Source organism: Neovison vison, chromosome 6 (assembly GCF_020171115.1).
Source record: "Neovison vison isolate M4711 chromosome 6, ASM_NN_V1, whole genome shotgun sequence".
NCBI lineage: Eukaryota > Metazoa > Chordata > Mammalia > Carnivora > Mustelidae > Neogale > Neogale vison.
Genome location: NC_058096.1, coordinates 7930997 through 7949057, shown reverse-complemented (window position 1 = coordinate 7949057; position 18061 = coordinate 7930997). Strand labels below are relative to the sequence as shown.

At 37.8% G+C, this 18061-nt stretch overlaps 1 protein-coding gene across 1 annotated transcript in view; it reads left to right on the top strand.

Moving 5' to 3' along the window:
• TTC3 (tetratricopeptide repeat domain 3) overlaps positions 1–18061 on the top strand; it is a 129454-nt gene that overhangs the window by 67254 nt on the left and 44139 nt on the right. Inside the window, exons 22-29 of the mRNA XM_044250931.1 lie at positions 4688–4810; positions 5816–5917; positions 7297–7389; positions 8295–8359; positions 9369–9505; positions 11460–11786; positions 14096–14347; positions 17536–17582. Coding sequence (XP_044106866.1) covers positions 4688–4810; positions 5816–5917; positions 7297–7389; positions 8295–8359; positions 9369–9505; positions 11460–11786; positions 14096–14347; positions 17536–17582 — 1146 coding nt within the window. The remainder of the gene's footprint in view (positions 1–4687; positions 4811–5815; positions 5918–7296; positions 7390–8294; positions 8360–9368; positions 9506–11459; positions 11787–14095; positions 14348–17535; positions 17583–18061) is intronic.

The window sequence follows — 18061 nt, the reverse complement described above, 5'->3', positions numbered from 1 at the left end:
AAACCTCCCAAAAAACAAGAGCCCAGGACCTGACGGATTCCCTGGGGAATTCTACCAAACCTTCAAAGAAGAAATAACACCTATTCTCCTGAAGCTGTTTCAAAAAATTGAAGCAGAAGGAAAACTTCCAGACTCTTTCTATGAAGCCAGCATTACCCTGATCCCCAAACCAGGCAAGGACCCTACCAAAAAGGAGAATTTCAGACCAATATCACTGATGAATATGGATGCTAAGATTCTCAACAAGATCCTAGCCAACAGGATCCAACAGCACATTAAAAAGATTATCCACCATGATCAGGTGGGATTCATCCCTGGGCTACAAGGATGGTTCAACATTCGCAAATCAATCAATGTGATAAAACAAATTAATATGAGAAGAGAGAAGAACCACATGGTCCTCTCAATTGATGCAGAAAAAGCATTTGACAAAATCCAACATCCGTTCCTGATTAAAACACTTCAAAGTATAGGGATAGAGGGAACATTCCTGAACCTCATCAAATCTATCTATGAAAGACCCACAGCAAATATCATCCTCAATGGGAAAAAGCTTGCAGCCTTCCCATTGAGATCAGGAACAAGACAAGGATGCCCACTTTCACCACTCTTGTTCAACATAGTATTAGAAGTCCTAGCAACAGCAATCAGACAACAGAGAGAAATAAAAGGTATCCAAATTGGTAATGAAGAAGTCAAACTCTCTCTCTTCGCAGATGACATGATTCTTTATATGGAAAACCCAAAAGACTCCACCCCCAAACTACTAGAACTCATACAGCAATTCAGCAACGTGGCAGGATACAAAGTCAATGTGCAGAAATCAGTGGCTTTCTTATACACTAACAATGAAAATACAGAAAGGGAAATTAGAGAATCGATTCCATTTACTATAGCACCAAGAACCATAAGATACCTTGGAATAAACCTAACTAAAGAGGTAAAGGATCTATACTTGAGGAACTATAGAACACTCATGAAAGAAATTGAAGAAGACACAAAAAGATGGAAGACCATTCCATGCTCTTGGATCGGAAGAATAAACATTGTTAAAATGTCTATACTGCCTAGAGCAATCTATACTTTTAATGCCATTCCGATCAAAATTCCACCGGCATTCTTCAAAGAGCTGGAGCAAATAATCCTAAAATTTGTATGGAATCAGAAGAGACCCCGAATCGCTAAGGAAATGTTGAAAAACAAAAATAAAGCTGGCGGCATCACTTTACCTGATTTCAAGCTTTATTACAAAGCTGTGATCACCAAGACAGCATGGTACTGGCATAAAAACAGACACATAGACCAGTGGAACAGAGTAGAGAGCCCTGATATGGACCCTCAACTCTATGGTCAATTAATCTTTGACAAAACAGGAAAAAATATACAGTGGAAAAAAGACAGTCTCTTCAATAAATGGTGCTGGGAAAACTGGACAGCTATATGTAGAAGAATGAAACTCGACCATTCTCTTACACCGTACACAAAGATAACTCAAAATGGATAAAAGACCTCAACGTGAGACAGGAATCCATCAGAATCTTAGAGGAGAACATAGGCAGTAATCTCTTTGATATCAGCCACAGCAACTTCTTTCAAGATACGTCTCCAAAGGCAAAGGAAACAAAAGCGAAAATAAACTTCTGGGACTTCATCAAAATCAAAAGCTTCTGCACAGCAAAGGAAACAGTCAAAAAAACAAAGAGGCAACCCACGGAATGGGAGAAGATATTTGCAAATGACAGTACAGACAAAAGGTTGATATCCAGGATCTATAATGAACTCCTCAAACTCAACCCACACGAAACAGACAAACACATCAAAAAATGGGCAGAAGATATGAACAGACACTTCTCCAGTCAAGACATACAAATGGCTATCAGACACATGAAAAAATGCTCATCATCATTAGCCCTCAGGGAGATTCAAATTAAAACCACATTGAGATATCACCTTACACCAGTTAGAATGGCCAAAATTAACAAAACAGGAAACAACATGTGTTGGAGAGGATGTGGAGAAAGGGGAACCCTCTTACACTGTTGGTGGGAATGCAAGTTGGTGCAGCCTCTTTGGAGAACAGTGTGGAGATTCCTCAAGAAATTAAAAATAGAGCTTCCCTACGACCCTGCAATTGCACTCCTGGGTATTTACCCCAAAGATACAGATGTCGTGAAAAGAAGGGCCATCTGTACCCCAATGTTTATAGCAGCAATGGCCACAGTCGCCAAACTATGGAAAGAACCAAGATGCCCTTCAACGGATGAATGGATAAGGAAAATGTGGTCCATATACACTATGGAGTATTATGCCTCCATCAGAAAGGATGAATACCCAACTTTTGTAGCAACATGGACGGGACTGGAAGAGATTATGCTGAGTGAAATAAGTCAAGCAGAGAGAGTCAATTATCATATGGTTTCACTTATTTGTGGAGCATAACAAATAGCATGGAGGACAAGGGGCGTTAGAGAGGAGTAGGGAATTTGGGTAAATTGGAAGGGGAGGTGAACCATGAGAGACTATGGACTCTGAAAAACAGTCTGAGGGGTTTGAAGTGGCGGGGGGGGGTGGGAGGTTGGGGTACCAGGTGGTGGGTATTATAGAGGGCACGGCTTGCATGGAGCACTGGGTGTGGTGAAAAAATAATGAATACTGTTTTTCTGAAAATAAATAAATTGGAAAAAAAAATAAAATAAATATATAATGTATTATTAGAAAAAAAAAAGAAAGGTATAGCATTGTTGTTTCATCATAGCGACTATAATTATTTATTTTATTATCTTTTTTTTAAAAAAGATTTTATTTATTTATTTGACAGAGATCACAAGTAGGCAGAGAGGCAGGCAGAGAGTGAGGAAGGGAAGCAGGCCTCCTGCTGAGCAGAGAGCCCGATGCAGGGCTCGATCCCAGGACCCTGAGATCATGACCTGAGCCGAAGGCAGCGGCTTAACCCACTGAGCCACCCAAGCGCCCCGCAACTATAATTATTAAGATTGCACTTGAGGACTTGGAAAATATAAATCTGTTCTCATATCCAGAGACCTAGGATGCTTTGCTAGTTCTGGAAAGACTAAATTGTGTGTGGATTGACTAGGCCTTTACTTGTGGGAAACACTGGCGTGTATACAGAAATTGTTTTTGGCAAAAGCTTTTTAAAATAACCACAGGAGTCAACTCTTAAAACTCGATAGTTTTAGACAATTTATTTAAAAGTAGCCATTATATTGGAATTAAAAAAATAAAAAAATACATGAAAAAGTAGCCAAAGGATCTGGATAGACCTGTATCTGTCAAGAATTTCTGCAAGTAGCCGATAAACCTGTGAAAGATGTTCAGCAACATTAGCTTTGAGAGAAATGCAAATTAAAACCTTAATGAGTTACATCTTCACATACTGGGATGGCTAATCCAGAAGGCAGACAAAAGTGTTGATACATATCTCTGGATATGTCTCTGTATCAGAACCCCCATATGTTGCTGGTGGATGTGTAAAATGGTCTGGCAGCTCCTCAGTAGAGTAAAGACAGAGTTACCATATGACCCAGCAGTTCATTCCTAGACTTGATACAGAAAAAGGAAGATATATTTTCTCACAAAAATGTGTCCATGAATGTTTATAGCAACACTTCAAAATTAAAACACTATTAAAAAGTGGAAACAGCTCACGTGTCTGTCAACTGATGAGTAGTTAAAACCATTCGTAAGCCATTCATAAAACCACACAGTGGCCTATCCGTACAACTGAATGTTATTTGCCCATAAAAAGTAATGTACTGGTAAGTACTACAGCATGGATGAACCTTGAAAACCTGCTAAGTAAAAGGAGCCAGACAAAAGGGCATGTGTTGTATGATTGTATTTACCTGAAATTTCCAGAACAGGCAGATCTATATTTAGAGACAAAGTAGATTAGCGGTTGTCAGGGGCTTGGGGATTGGGGGGAAATGAGAAGGGACTGCTAATGGAGATGGAATTTTTTGCTGGGTGATAAAACTGTCTAAATTTAGACTGAGGCCGTGGTTGAACAACTCTGTGGATATACTGAAGACCACTGAACTATATACATTTTAAATGTGTAGATTGTGTGATATGTGAATTATATCTCAACAAAACTGTTTAAAAAAAAAAATCACTGGATGTTCTCTTTATAGTAGATTGGGGTGGAGACAGAGGAACTCTCGAGAACAAAAAGTCAGCACTGGAGCGACAGCACTGAGCCTGATGCAGGGCTTGATCTCACAACCCTGAGATCATGATCTGAGCCAAAATCAAGAGTTAGGCACTTAACCAGTTGAACCAACCAGTTGCCCCATGTATCAACCTCCTTCTAAAAAGAAAAGCTAAGGGGTGTCTGGGTGGCTCAGTCAGTTGAGCATCTGCCTTTGGCTCAGGTCCTGATCCCAGGGTCCTGGGATAGAGCCCTGCATCAGGTTTCCTGCTCAGCAGGGAGTCTGCGCCCTTTCCTCCCTGGCTTGTGCTCTCTTGCTATCTCTGTCACTCTCAAATAAATAAATAAAATCTTCAAAAAGAAAAACTTTAAAAGTTATATGTAGTTTTTTTCTTCTGTAAAAAACATTTTATCATTCATATGCTGAAAGTCTTTTGATGGCAAGAAGTTATTAAAACCATAAATACTTTTATTGACAAATTAGTATTGTAATATTGTTTTTGTTTATTTTTGTTTTAGATGCTGTTAGAGAAATTCATTGAAGAATGCAGGTTCCCTCCAGTGCCAGATGCCATTTGTTGCTATCAGAAGTGCCGTGGATATTCCAAAATCCAGATATATATAACTGATCCAGACTTCAAGGTACATAATGAATGTACAGTAGGACAGTAACTTGCAGAATTGTGCCTTAAAATGGACTCAGAACAAATTCTGTAATTGGAGTTTTCTGTTGTTGGCAGTTTCATGTCCTCTCTTCTGCCCTATCCCCTGGACTTCTGTAGGTCTGCATCATCTCATTTGGGGACCCAGGGCCACTAAGTAAACACTGAGTGCAGGGATAGTAACCTAAGAAGGCAGTCTAGCTAATTCTATTTCCCCTTTCTAGCCACTGTTCATATAACTTGCCTCTTTCTTAAGAGCACAGGAAAGAAAATGAAAAAATGAAAGAAAATTACTTCTCTCTCTCTTTTTTAAAAAGATTTTATTTATTTATTTGACACACAGAGAGAGATCACTAGTAGGCAGAGTGGCAGGCAGAGACGGGGATGGGAAGCAGGCTCCCTGCTGAGCTGAGAGCCTAATGTGGGGCTTGAGCCTGATGTGGGGCTTGGTCCCAGGACCCTGAGTTGATGACCTGAGCCGAAGGCAGAGGCTTAATCCACTGAGCCACCCAGGCACCCCGAGACTGTTACTTGTGATTGGTTCCAATTTTAATTTCTTGTAAAATTTGAGTCCAGGAAGTCTAAAGGCTATTGTGACCACTGAATTATCTTCTAGAAACCTAAGTCTGAATCCAGGTCTGGCACTTAACGGAGTTCCTGGGCCTTACTTTATTCAAGAACATAGGAACTGCCTACTCTCCCTGGTTAGTAGATAGATGAATAATGTTTGTAAATCATTTGATACTATAAAGGATGATGTATGCTATGGATAGGAATATGTCAGTCAAGTTCTCTATCTCTAGCACTAGGGATTTAGGAGTATAAAGGATTTTATTTACCCAGGAAGGAATGTGATATCTAGTTACATTTGCCAGGTGAATGCAGACAGCTCTCTCTTGTCTTAGTATCTGTGTTGTGATTGTGAAAGAGTGTGTGTATGTATAGGCATCTTTAAATTGTGTTAATCACTGTTTTCAACCTCTAGGGTTTTATACGAATTAGCTGCTGCCAGTACTGTAAGATAGAATTTCACATGAACTGTTGGAAGAAGTTGAAAACAACAACTTTTAATGATAAAATTGACAAGGTAAGTTCACAGTTTGTCTGGATTTTGTAGTATGCTTAATTTATGTTAATTTTTTTCCCTGAGATTCCTTAGGAAACGTTTTTAGTGAATATCAGTTCTTTTCTGTGCCTTCTAACCATAACTAAAAAGTTTTAAATTAAAACTTTAATGAAAAAGTACAAAATCAGTTTTTGTATTTATTTTATACTGAGATAAAGGCAATAACCATAGAGGCCTTTAACAAAATATTTAACCAGTTTTATATGGGGAATCTTAACAAAAATAAAAGTTGAAATGTCTGATGTTAGTGTTCTGATGTAGCATTAGGGTCTCACATTTTTTACTTGCTACCAAATTTGATGATATACTTTGTACTAAGAAATAAATTTGGCACTGCCACTATTCATTGTGGTTTTTCTTAATTAGCAAGATAATGTTGATTACCATTAGCTAGATATACTTTGAGAGAAGGCCCAATTTTGTAATCTTATTTGCATTCATTTGTTTCTGATTCCTATAAGCTATGGACTTTAAAAAAGAAAACTGTTTTCTTTTTTTAATGTTATTTATTTATTTATTTTTATTATTGTGTTCGATTAGCCAGCATATAGTATATCATTAGTTAAGAAGACTATTTTCTACACTGCTTAGCTTCATGTAAGCCCCTGTTGTTGTTGGAGAGAAGAGTGAGGTGCTTGTGCTAGGTGTTTCTTAGCAAGAGGAATTTTTCAACTTTGGTAGAAATAAATTCTCACATTTTATGCATTTTCACATAGTTAACCAAAGATACAATGATATAACCAAATAATTGTTGCCGTTGAGTCACTTTTGCTGTGTCTTTGACATTAATTCAATGTCTCGAGTTACACATGCAGCCTTAGTGCTCTTTTCCTGTGAGTTAAGAGTCCCTGTAAATGAGTCACCTTGCACTAGGATATGCTGAAGTAGTGCATAACCTAAGTATATCTTGATTTATAATAAGAAAAGGTCATCTCTTTTAACGATTACATTAATCGTCCTAGAGTTCTGCAGCTGTGGGCCAGTAGCTCTTGTCTGTGTAACTGTGTTCTTTGTTTCTGAATTGAGGTCGAGTGACCAGAACATGTTCCTGTAGGAGAGGGTAAAGAGCAATGGCCAGTCCATTCATTGTTTCTTAAAGCTTTAGCGTGGATGTAGGGTACATTATGTCAGTTCACTCTACAATGGCCAAAGCAAGTCACGTGGTCAGTCCTATATTCCTTCTCCAAGGGAGGCTCTGAAAGTCAGAAGACAAGGAGGGGGACCTTTCAGTGCTTCCCTAAAGGAGGTTTTAGACGTATCTTGACTGTTCCTGATGGTTAAAATTGTGTACATATATAAATTTATTCTGAGATATAGCACTTGTTTTTTTAATCAAATAGGATTTTCTACAAGGAATTTGTCTTACCCCTGACTGTGAAGGAATCATTTCTAAGATAATCATTTTCAGCAGTGGTGGTCAAGTTAAATGTGAAGTAAGTAATCTAATAGAGGAAAACATTACCAAATTGTTAACCAAAATGTTTATAACTTTAAAATATGATTTAAATTTGGTAATTGTGGGCGCCTGGGTGGCTCAGTTAAGCCTCTGCCTTCGGCTCAGGTCATGATCCCAGGGTCCCAGGATCGAGCCCCACATCGGGCTCTCTGCTCAGCGGGGAGCTCTCTCTGCCTGCCTCTCTGTGTACTTGTGATCTCTCTCTCTGTCAAATGAATAAATAAAATCTTTAATAAATAAATAAATAAATAAATAAATAAATTTGGTAATTGTACAGTTTGGATCTTGTGTTATCTAGAAGTGTTCCTTAATTTAAGAAAATATAAGAAATACTAGGATGTCAGAATGTATCTTTGCAATGAAGGATTCTCAAATTCTTTCATTTCCTCAAAGAGGATACCTTTTACATTTTAGTTTCATGGTTTTTGTTCTTTTTGATAATCTTGTTTTCTTAACCCTCAGTAAATTTTGGGGTATTAATGAGGGTGGAGTTCTTAGGGAGGGGAGAGGATGTTTTGAAGATTTACCTTTCACTTCACTATATGGGAGTATTAGGAGTGGGTTGTTCTAAAAGTATTTGTAGTTTATTGGATCTGGTTACTCTTTATATTTTTATATATATATATATATATATATATATATATTTTTTTTTTTTTTTTTTTTTTTTTTTGAGCTTCCTAAAGTATGTTTACTCTTTTGTTCTTCTTTTCAGTAAATTGTTTTGCTAAACTTTTCTGGGCTTTTGTCTGGGTCAGAACATCATCCCTGTTCTATATCAAGTTGAACATTGGCTGTGTGTGCTTCTGAACTGTTATTTATGGTTTTGTGCTTTATGTCATGAGAGTATGAGACAAATGTTAGATGTCTTTGTTTTGTTTAAAGTTCGAACACAAGGTCATAAAGGAAAAGGTTCCTCCAAGACCTATTCTGAAGCAGAAATGTTCTAGGTAAGATTTTTAACTATCAATCAGTAGTTTAATCATGTCTATTAGAATATACTTCTATAAATGCAGATTTCTAAATTATATTATTTTTTTAAATGGCTGTATGTACTTATTCAAATAAGTGGTATTTAAATGAATTTTATGGATATTTAAAACTTAAAGAGAATAAGCCTATGTTAAATACTAAAAGCTTGAATAAGTATTATTTGGTGGTTGAATTTTTAAGTAAAATTATGACATTTGATGCTGTGAAATGACATGTTGATTAATAGCTTTGGCATTTAGATAAAATTGATACAATTAGCTCTCAGTTGTTTAAACTTCAATTCCAAAAGCATTTTTCTTTTTTATCTCTCTTCAGAAAACATTTTTGAACCAATGACTTTTTCTCATCCTGAAAAACTGTAAAAAATATTCACTTGTATATGTTATTGTTTAGATCAAATAATTCCAGTCTTTTTTTTTTTTCCTCCTCCTTTTTGGTCTTGCTTCTTGTCCTCCATTCCAAGAAGTGATTTTTTTCATTTTTGTGACCAAGAAAAAAGCAAAAGAAAAGATGAACGGAATTATTTGTTGAAGGGAATTCATTGTAAACCATATCAAGCAAATTCCAGTGTTGTGGGCCATTATTGCGATGTGAAAATAATATTTTACTGTATGATCTTTCTTTGAAATGAGTGTACATATATATTATCTTGTAGGATAATTTATACTATTTTTATATACCCTAAGCAGTAACTTACCTGCATGGAAATAACATTTGTCAGTGTGTGCATGCCACCCTTAATTACGAGTTACTCAGTCACTGAGTTCTTGCTTTCATGAAATAAGTACCCTAATTTTAATTGAACATGTCAACAAATTTTTTATATTAAGGAGAAGATGCAGACCAAGTTCTGTATTAAAAGGGAAACTTTGAGCTTACTACTTGGAGGATGGTTTCTGTAATGGGCAGATAGTTGACTGAGTTTATAACAAAGGCAAATTATCACTAATTGTAAATTCTTAACAGTCTAGAGAAGCTAAGACTGAAAGAAGACAAAAAATTGAAGAGAAAGATCCAAAAAAAAGAAGCAAAAAAATTAGCACAAGAAAGAATGGAAGAAGACTTAAGAGAAAGTAATCCCCCCAAAACTGAAGAGCAGAAAGGTATGCTAAAGTCAGAGGCATGGTGAAAGTAGCATCCTCTTGCTTAAAAGTATAAACACAAATATCCATCTTATTGGGGATTATATTAATTGTTACTGAATTGAAATTTAGATTTCAATTTGTATTTTAGTACTGCTACTTTCTTGTGTTGCTCTGAGATGGGGAGAGGTTGGTGTAAAGAGCACTGTATTTGGAAGCAGGACATACACAGGGATTCTAAATCCCCAGACACAGGGATAGCAGTAAGCTAACATGGGGCAAGATCTTTGTCCGCTTCCTCAACACTGCAGTGAAGATGGAAATAATAGCTGACGTGCATATTGCATGTTTGATAGTGTTCTGTGAACTCCACCGTGCAGAGTTAGATTCTAAAACACTGAACATGAATTAGCTACTAATTATCTGAAATAATGCTGAGTTCAAATAAAGAAGCAGTTCATAAAAGGTGCTGTAGGGATTACCTAACCCAGCCTTCTGTTTTATGTTTGTCTTGTTATTATTCCCTGATCACCATGGGAATGTGATTACACTGTCCCTGTGAGCATATTTACTTCCAGGTTTTTTTCTTAATCAAGAGGTTTTTTTTTTTTTTTAGTTGAGGAATAAAGGACACAATATTACATGAGTTTAAGATGTACAACATGATGTATATATTGTATATTCATATATATCGCAAAATTATCACTATAGTAAGTCCAGTTAACATCCATTACAATGCATAGTTACAGAATTTGTTTTCTTATGACAGGAACTTTCAAGATTTACTCTTCAAGCTGCTTTGAAATATGCAGTACAGTATTATTATTTATTATTTTTAAGTAGGCTCCATGCCTAGCATGGGGCCCAGTGCAGGACTTGAACTCATGACTCTGAGATCAAGACCTGAGCTGAGATCAAGAGTCAGACCCTTAACCAACCAACTGAGCCACCCAGGTGCCCCCACAATATAGTAGTATTAACTGTAGTCACCGTGCTGGACATTACATCCCCAGGAGTACTTTCAGTTTTCAGTTGAAGTTACTCTTTCATGTTTTCTGTGACGGCTGTTACCAAAATGAAACACTTCCTCTTGTTTTTATTTTTTATTTAGTATTCCATTAATGCTTCACAAATCAGTCAAAATTATCTTTCCTACTATAGAAGTCTCCAGTGAATGTTTGTTTTTTTTAAATTTTGGACGCTTCAAGAGGCTAAATGGCAATCCATTAGGGAGATGCATGGGTTGGGAAGATGAACTTCTGAGAGATTTTCCAGCCTGGAGTTAACATCTCCATGGGAACCTATGGTTTAGGATCCAACAGTAAGATGAATAACATTAACAATAACTACCAAATATTAATTGAATTCATAAATAAATGACCCTTTCAACTCTAAAAAAAAAATCCTTTTGCAGTCTTTTTGGGTTTTTTTTAAAGATTTTATTTATTTATTTGACAGAGACACAGTGAGAGAGGGAACACAAGCAGGGGGAGTGGGAGAGAGAGGAGCAGGCTTCCCGCCAAGCAGGGAGCTGGATGTGGGGCTCGAACCCAGGACCCCACGATCATGACCTGAGCGGAAGGCAGACTTAAAGACAGAGCCACCAGGCTCCCCAACCCTTTGCATTCTTAATGATTAAACATAGTTACTAAATATAAAGTATAGGTAGTGATGAGGCTGGGTTAGGATTGTTGAACCTTATTTTAGAAGAACTAAGTTTTTAGATGTTACATGAGTACTGTAGAGTGAAGGAGATAAGGTACTTTTGATATGTTTGATTTAATGTGAACTTTCATGTTTTCAAAGGTATTATTAAGTATATTCCAAATTTAAAATTTCTTGAGTTTATTTAAAACATGAATCCCTCTGAAGCATATTTTATATTATTATGTAGTGCTATATTATTTCTCTTCTCAGTTTATATCTTTGCAGATTGTTCCGTTGCTCACTTTAACACACTTTTATTTATCCTTAGAAACTGCAGACAACGTTCAGAGTTGCCAGTTCCTTGATGACAGAATTCTGCAGTGCATAAAGCAATATGCTGACAAGATAAAATCTGGCATTCTGAACACTTCCAAGCTTCTCAAAGAATTGCTTTCTTGGAAGGTTTTAAGCACAGAAGACTATACAACTTGTTTTTCGAGCAGAAATTTTCTAAATGAAGCAGTGGACTATGTCATTCGTCACTTGATCCAAGAAAAGAATAGAGTAAAGACCAGGATATTTCTGCATGTTTTGAGCGAGCTTAAAGAAGTGGAGCCAAAATTAGCCGCTTGGATCCAGAAACTTAACAGCTTTGGTATGCCACTGAGCTCTAGAGCTGCTGCTTAGTAGGCGGGGTGGACGTCGGCCTCTGATCCCTTTTTCATTTTCTGTCATCATTTATGATTTTTTTTAAATGTAGGACTACAAATTTTTATGGTTAAAAATATTATTCCCTTCCAACTCACAGTTTAGGTTATTTTATCAATAGGTTACAGTACACTTTCAAAAGGTGTAAACACAATAAAGTTTAGTCAGAAGATCCAGTCCTGTATTTTGCTAAACTTTTTGTAAATGTTTAAACGAAGTCATTGTTAGGCAGGTTATGGGACAGCCCCCTGGAGGTGACTGAGTGCCCTCTGTGATCATCACTTCTAGTCAGATTCCTTAGAAAGCTTTAGAGGAAGAGTGGGTGGATCTAATTGCTTAGGATCACTGAAAGCAAATCTGTATTTAAGGATTGTGAGAAAAATACTCCGAGGTTGGATCACAGGATTTTAAAACTCTGCTGCTGTTCCTGATTTTCCTGATTTGGTGGAGGAAGACCTTCCTCTCCCCACAAGCAGGCTCTTTGCCCAAGGCCATGCGGGGCAGAAAGCAGCTGCAGTTAGAGTTGTGGTCGAAAGCTAGCTTGAGATTTCTCTGGGTGCCTACCAGGGCACTGTTTGTCTTGGTGACTTTGGGGGTAACTGGCCTCAGAGAATAGGTGATTCATTTGGCAGCTGTTGGATCCAAGGCCAGCAGGAGCCACAGAGGAGCAGTCCAAAGAGTGAGATGCCAGGCCTCTGCAGGTCACCCCCATCTGCTGGAATTTTTGGGGACATGGAGCCCTTCGAATTCTAGAGTTTCAGAGAATATATTGATAAGTTTCTGTCAGTAGAAACAAAGTAAGATAGCAGGAAGCTCGGCATAGTTGATAGCTAAGTGCTGCTGCTTTGAGCATAGGTCTGCATGGGTTTCTGGTCCCAGAATGTTATTTGTAAGTGATAAGGTTGTCATGTGCACCTGTTAACAATCAAATAAGTAAATTATGATGTTATTTTTCACTTTATTCTGCTTTGGAAGATAGATTCAGGAGAAGGAAGCTTTCTGGTTATGCTTACCCATGCAAGAGTGCCTGCCACTGTTCTTTCAGTGTATGGTAGCATTTGAGCCTTCTAGCTCACTGACGGAAATGTTAATGTGTTTTTGATATAATGCACATTTATTCTGAAGATTAAAGGCATTTTAATAAGTATATACACATTATTTTAATGCAGTTTTTATTTTAAAAAGCTCTAAAATGACCTCAACCATGTTGATTAGTAAGGTTATACTATATCCCTGATGTAAAGCTCATATTTATTTATTAAAGGCAAATAATTTCCAATTCCTGGAATTTTGTTTCCTTCTCAACAAAAAATATATACTGTAGGGTCACATCATGTGTTTCTTTAACATGAGAGGTCAGTTTATATGTGGGGTGTGGGGGGAGCCAACATTTTAATTATAGACGTGACCTCTTGCCTTCCCTTCAGTGAGCACATTTTTTCATGCAGCATGAAGTCTGTAAGGTAACTGTTTCATTTGGAGGAAACCCATCTAGGGTAGCTCTGACTCAGCAGTCCGCTTCATACGCTGAGAAACTGGCTGACATAAGAGGCAAGTGGTGCTGTATTCGAGACTGGTGGGAAGATAGACCAGAACTGGTCTTTGCCTTTTGGAGGCTGTGTTAGTAAGGGTAGGGGCTCATCATCCCTTCGGAACAGTGGTATGAGGTTGCACCTGCTTCTTTTTCTGATTGTTAGAAGGTGGAATAAAAGTGGGAATAGTGACCATCCTGATTTTTGGAGGAGGGTAAGGAACCATTAAACGGAGGTGTTGGAAGGGTGGTTTGTTTACCCCTTTCCTGTTTTAAAGGCACTTGCGAAGAATTTCCATTTTATTGTTACTATAGAATATATGTAGAAAAGAACTAAAATCTTGCTAGTTTGTACTAATTAGGATAAAAATCATTTTGAATGAGTAAAAAAGTTGTAATAATTTCATAGGAATTTAATGCCTTGTTTTCATTGCTGAAGTCTAATAAAAATGACCATAGAAACTTGTAATATATGAGCAATTCTGTAAGGTGGCTTTGGCCCACCTTATTCAACTAATAGATGTGAACTATTGTAATTAGCATGTCGGTGTTAAGTGGTATTCCTAGAGTGCAAAGTAGCTTGAACAAGCTTGTATTCAGGCATGTGTTTTCACTGAAAATCTCGGCAAGCTATAACCAAACTGCTTTCAGAGATGTAAGATTGAATGCGATTTTATGTTAAATGATTTTTCCTTTTTCTGATTTGGGTTTTGTTTTCATTACAGGTTTAGATGCCACAGGACCTTTTTTTTCTCGTTATGGAGCATCTCTTAAGGAGCTTGATTTTAGCATCATGACTTTTCTCTGGAATGAGAAATATGGTCATAAACTAGCCTCTATAGAAGGAAAGCAACTTGATTACTTCTGTGAGCCAGCATCACTGAAGGAAGCACGGTGTTTAATATGGCTGCTAGAAGAGCACAGAGACAAGTTCCCAGCGCTGCATAATGCTCTCGACGAGTTCTTTGACATAATGGGTGTGTGGGCCGAGTTTCAATGTATATTAGATCTGGGAAAACAAATCTGTGAAGAACCTAGCTTATTTAATACTTGACAAAATAGAATTATTATGGTATAGCCTGCTTATTTGGGGAAGTAAGTGATGAAGAATTGTGATTTATTTATTTTTTTTTTGGATGTCATGTTTTTACTCTGTTGAGCTAAGTTTGGTAGGGATGCTCAGATGGGTGTGTTACACTGGTAAGATACCTGCTCTTCTCATCTTAGATACATTGACAGTATCATGGCAAAGGTTGTTTATTAAATGGACAGAATTTATCAGTGAATGGTTTAAATTGTCACCTTCAAGAAAACATTGCCCTGCAGAGGAGGTGATGTTTGCAGAATCTAGAAATAGCATAGCTGTTGTAGTGGGAAGAACTTAGAATGGGGAGTCAGGAAAGTAGGGTGTGACCCAGCTTCTTCTCTCATTCAGTTCACTAAAAACCTTGTTTTTACTACTGCTTTAAGGCTCCTGCCCAAGCTGGGTGTTAACTCAGAAATGCTTATGCTAGTTCCTGCCCTTAAGGACCTTATATTGTAGAAAAGGGAATGAGATGAATATACGAATAACTATAATGTGGACATAAGATCAGTAAGAGAGGACCCGAAAGGTGCTGGTGGTTGAAATGGAGGATCAGGCACTAGTGTTCTTCCTTGGGAAGGTGAAGCCTTGGTGCAGAGCTCGAGTCAGATCTGTGAATGTGAGTGTAGTCAGACAGCTGGACATTGGACTTAAGAGACATGGGGTCGAGGGGAGTTGGGTACGTGTTTGGGTAGCAGCATGGGGTCCAGTTGAGCAGAATAGGATGACTAGGGTGCCTGGGTGGCTCAGTGGGTTAAGCCGCTGCCTTCAGCTCAGGTCATGATCTCAGGGTCCTGGGATCGAGTCCCACATAGGGCTCTCTGCTGAGCAGGGAGCCTGCTTTCTCCTCTCTTTCTGCCTGCCTCTCTGCCTACTTGTGATCTCTCTCTCTGTGTCAAATAAATAAATAAATAAATCTTTAAAAAAAAAAAAGAATGACTAGTAATTAATGCTTTAGCTTCTCTTGGATCTTAGTTTCTTATCATTGAATGATAGGATTTGGAGCCCGTGGTCTGTGTAGTCCCATTTTGCTTCAAAATTCTGATATTCTTAGATTCTAAATTGATTTTAACTTTTTTTAAAAAATTTATTTATTTGACAGAGATCACAAGTAGGCAGAGAGCCAGGCAGAGAGAGAGGAGGAAGCAGGCTCCTCGCTAAGCAGAGAGCCCAATGTAGGGCTCGATCCCAGGACCCTGGGATCATGACCTGAGCTGAAGGCAGAGGCTTTAACCCACTGAGCCACCCAGGCGCCCCTGATTTTAACTTATCTTTGGTACTACATGTGTGTCTTATGATACCCCCCTTCTCTACTTTTCCTTCCTCATTCCTCAGCATCTGATTTACTGACTGTCAGGAGTTAGAATTCTAAATTTCATGCTTTTTTTTAAAAGGGCACATTAAAAGATCTGGCCTTGTACAAAAGTATCATACATTATAAAGTTCATATGTAAAAGGAACTAAAAAGATTGCTTTTGTTGTGGTTCTTAGGAAGGAGCACATTCAAATATAGATGGCTTTGTGACTGGAGGCAACATATTACTTGATAGCCTGCATTTATTGCCATCAGTTTGCTGCTACTGGTAATAAAATGCTGTTTGGTGATTGAGCTTATAAAACCTGATGCTTGGATCACACAACAAAAATAACTAAAAAGGACACCCTCTTAGTGTGCACTTTTTTTTTTGTACCCTAACAATGTAGTCCATCTGGCTATGACTATTCCTCTGCTTTTAGTCATAGAGTCAAAAGCCACCAGCCAAATGACTGGCCATCCCAACAGATTTTCTCCTCCAGTAGCTCTGCTTCTCACTTTTATCCCAGATAGTTTCAGTTTTATCTCATTTCATTTAAAGGGATGATTATATTTCTTAAAGCTTTTCAGAATCCACTGGTCTTGTAAATGAAAGTATTCAATAATGTCACCAATGCTATGATAATTTGTTGGAATTCCAGCCTCTCTTCAACTCTGCATACTATTTTCCTGTTGGTATTGATTTGTAGACAGCTAAAAGGCCCCTTCAGGGCAGTGTGGCTGAACCCACTTACTATTATCCCCAGAGATCTATTTTTTCTAAATTATTCTTGGTAACATTGTTGTATGTCTTGTATCTAAGCAGGAAACCCTGAAATTAATCTCACTTCTTCCTTTTTCCTATTACCCCATGTCTAGTTTGTCACCAGTTCCAGTAAGCTTTATTTTTGATCTGTCCTTTCCTGTCCCTCTCCACTTCCTTACATCAGAGCCCTAGTAATATTTCCATCATTAGAGCATCCTGGTAGCCTCCAAACTGGTCTCTATGCCTCCAGACCTTTTACTCCAGATCTTCCTCTTTATATTGCCACTAGTGACTTTTCTAGAACATCTGATCGTGTAATGATTTTGTTAAACACGCTTCGTTTTGCCTACACATCATCTGTCTGGGTTTATCATTACTCTCCCCATCTGCCCTCTAGTATATGTGCTGCCGAAGCGAGCACTCCCCATCTGCCCTCTAAACATGCATCTCATTTCTTGAAGGTGTGCAACCCTTCCTTGTGCTTTCCTGCCTGTGTCTTTCCTCAGGCATTTCCTCCAGCCCTGTCCTACTCATTGCCTGTTCAAGTCTCACTTTAATATAGCCTTCCCCCACCAAGCTCTTCCTGACCTCTCCTTGGGCCTTTATCCTTGAAAACTTTATTATTTCGTTAGTTTTGTTTCCATTGTATTTATTGAGGCACGTAGCATACTGAGTTATAGGTGTTTACCTGTTAGTGTATGTTGCACAATACACCTTAGGACACAAGCTTATTTGTGGCAGGGACTATTTCTGCATTTCTGTATTCCCGGCACCTGGCATAGAGTTTGATGCCTAGAAAGCACTCAAATCGTACTGAATTGGATTCACATTTTGTGGTTCTTTGTGGATCATTTCCTTTTAATGGGCCATTTTTGCTCTTGGTTTTTTAGTGTGAAAGCCAAATAAGGAGTAGAATATAGTTGATGATAGTAGTATCTGGGATGGTTCTCTTTAAGGCTTAATGTGTTGTTTGGCACTGCAAACTTCCATTTTCTCACAAATCATTGGTATTTTTCTACAGATAGCCGCTGCACTGTGTTAAGGAAACAAGACAGTGGTGATGTATCGGTAAGTTACTTGATTCCTTTTAACTGTAGTGTGCTAATTTGTGTTAGCCAAAGAAGAGAGGAGTACCCAAGCCAGTGTTTATTTACATCACAGTGGCGTTCTAGAACCAAATCTGGAGGATTTCTGGCTGATGTATGCTCATTTATTAGAAAGTTAATACCAATCTTCCTCTTAGAATTAGAGTGACAGTCAGCAAACTTAGGGGCTTAAATTAGACAGTGTCCATAAAGTTTTGCAACTAATAAATGTTAATTTCAGAAGTAGGGAAGGAGTTGTTTGGTCTTCTCCTGGCATAAAAATGAAAATCTATCTGTAATGATTAAAATTTTAATGTTTTGCACTGTAAGGAAAGTAAAGAGACTTTGTTTTGAATGGCTCCAAACTGAGCTCAAGTTAAAATAATCACAGAGTTTTTCTTAGTAGGTTGTGGCAGTTTTCAGACAGAAAGATGCTTGTTTACTGAATTTTAGTATCAGGTC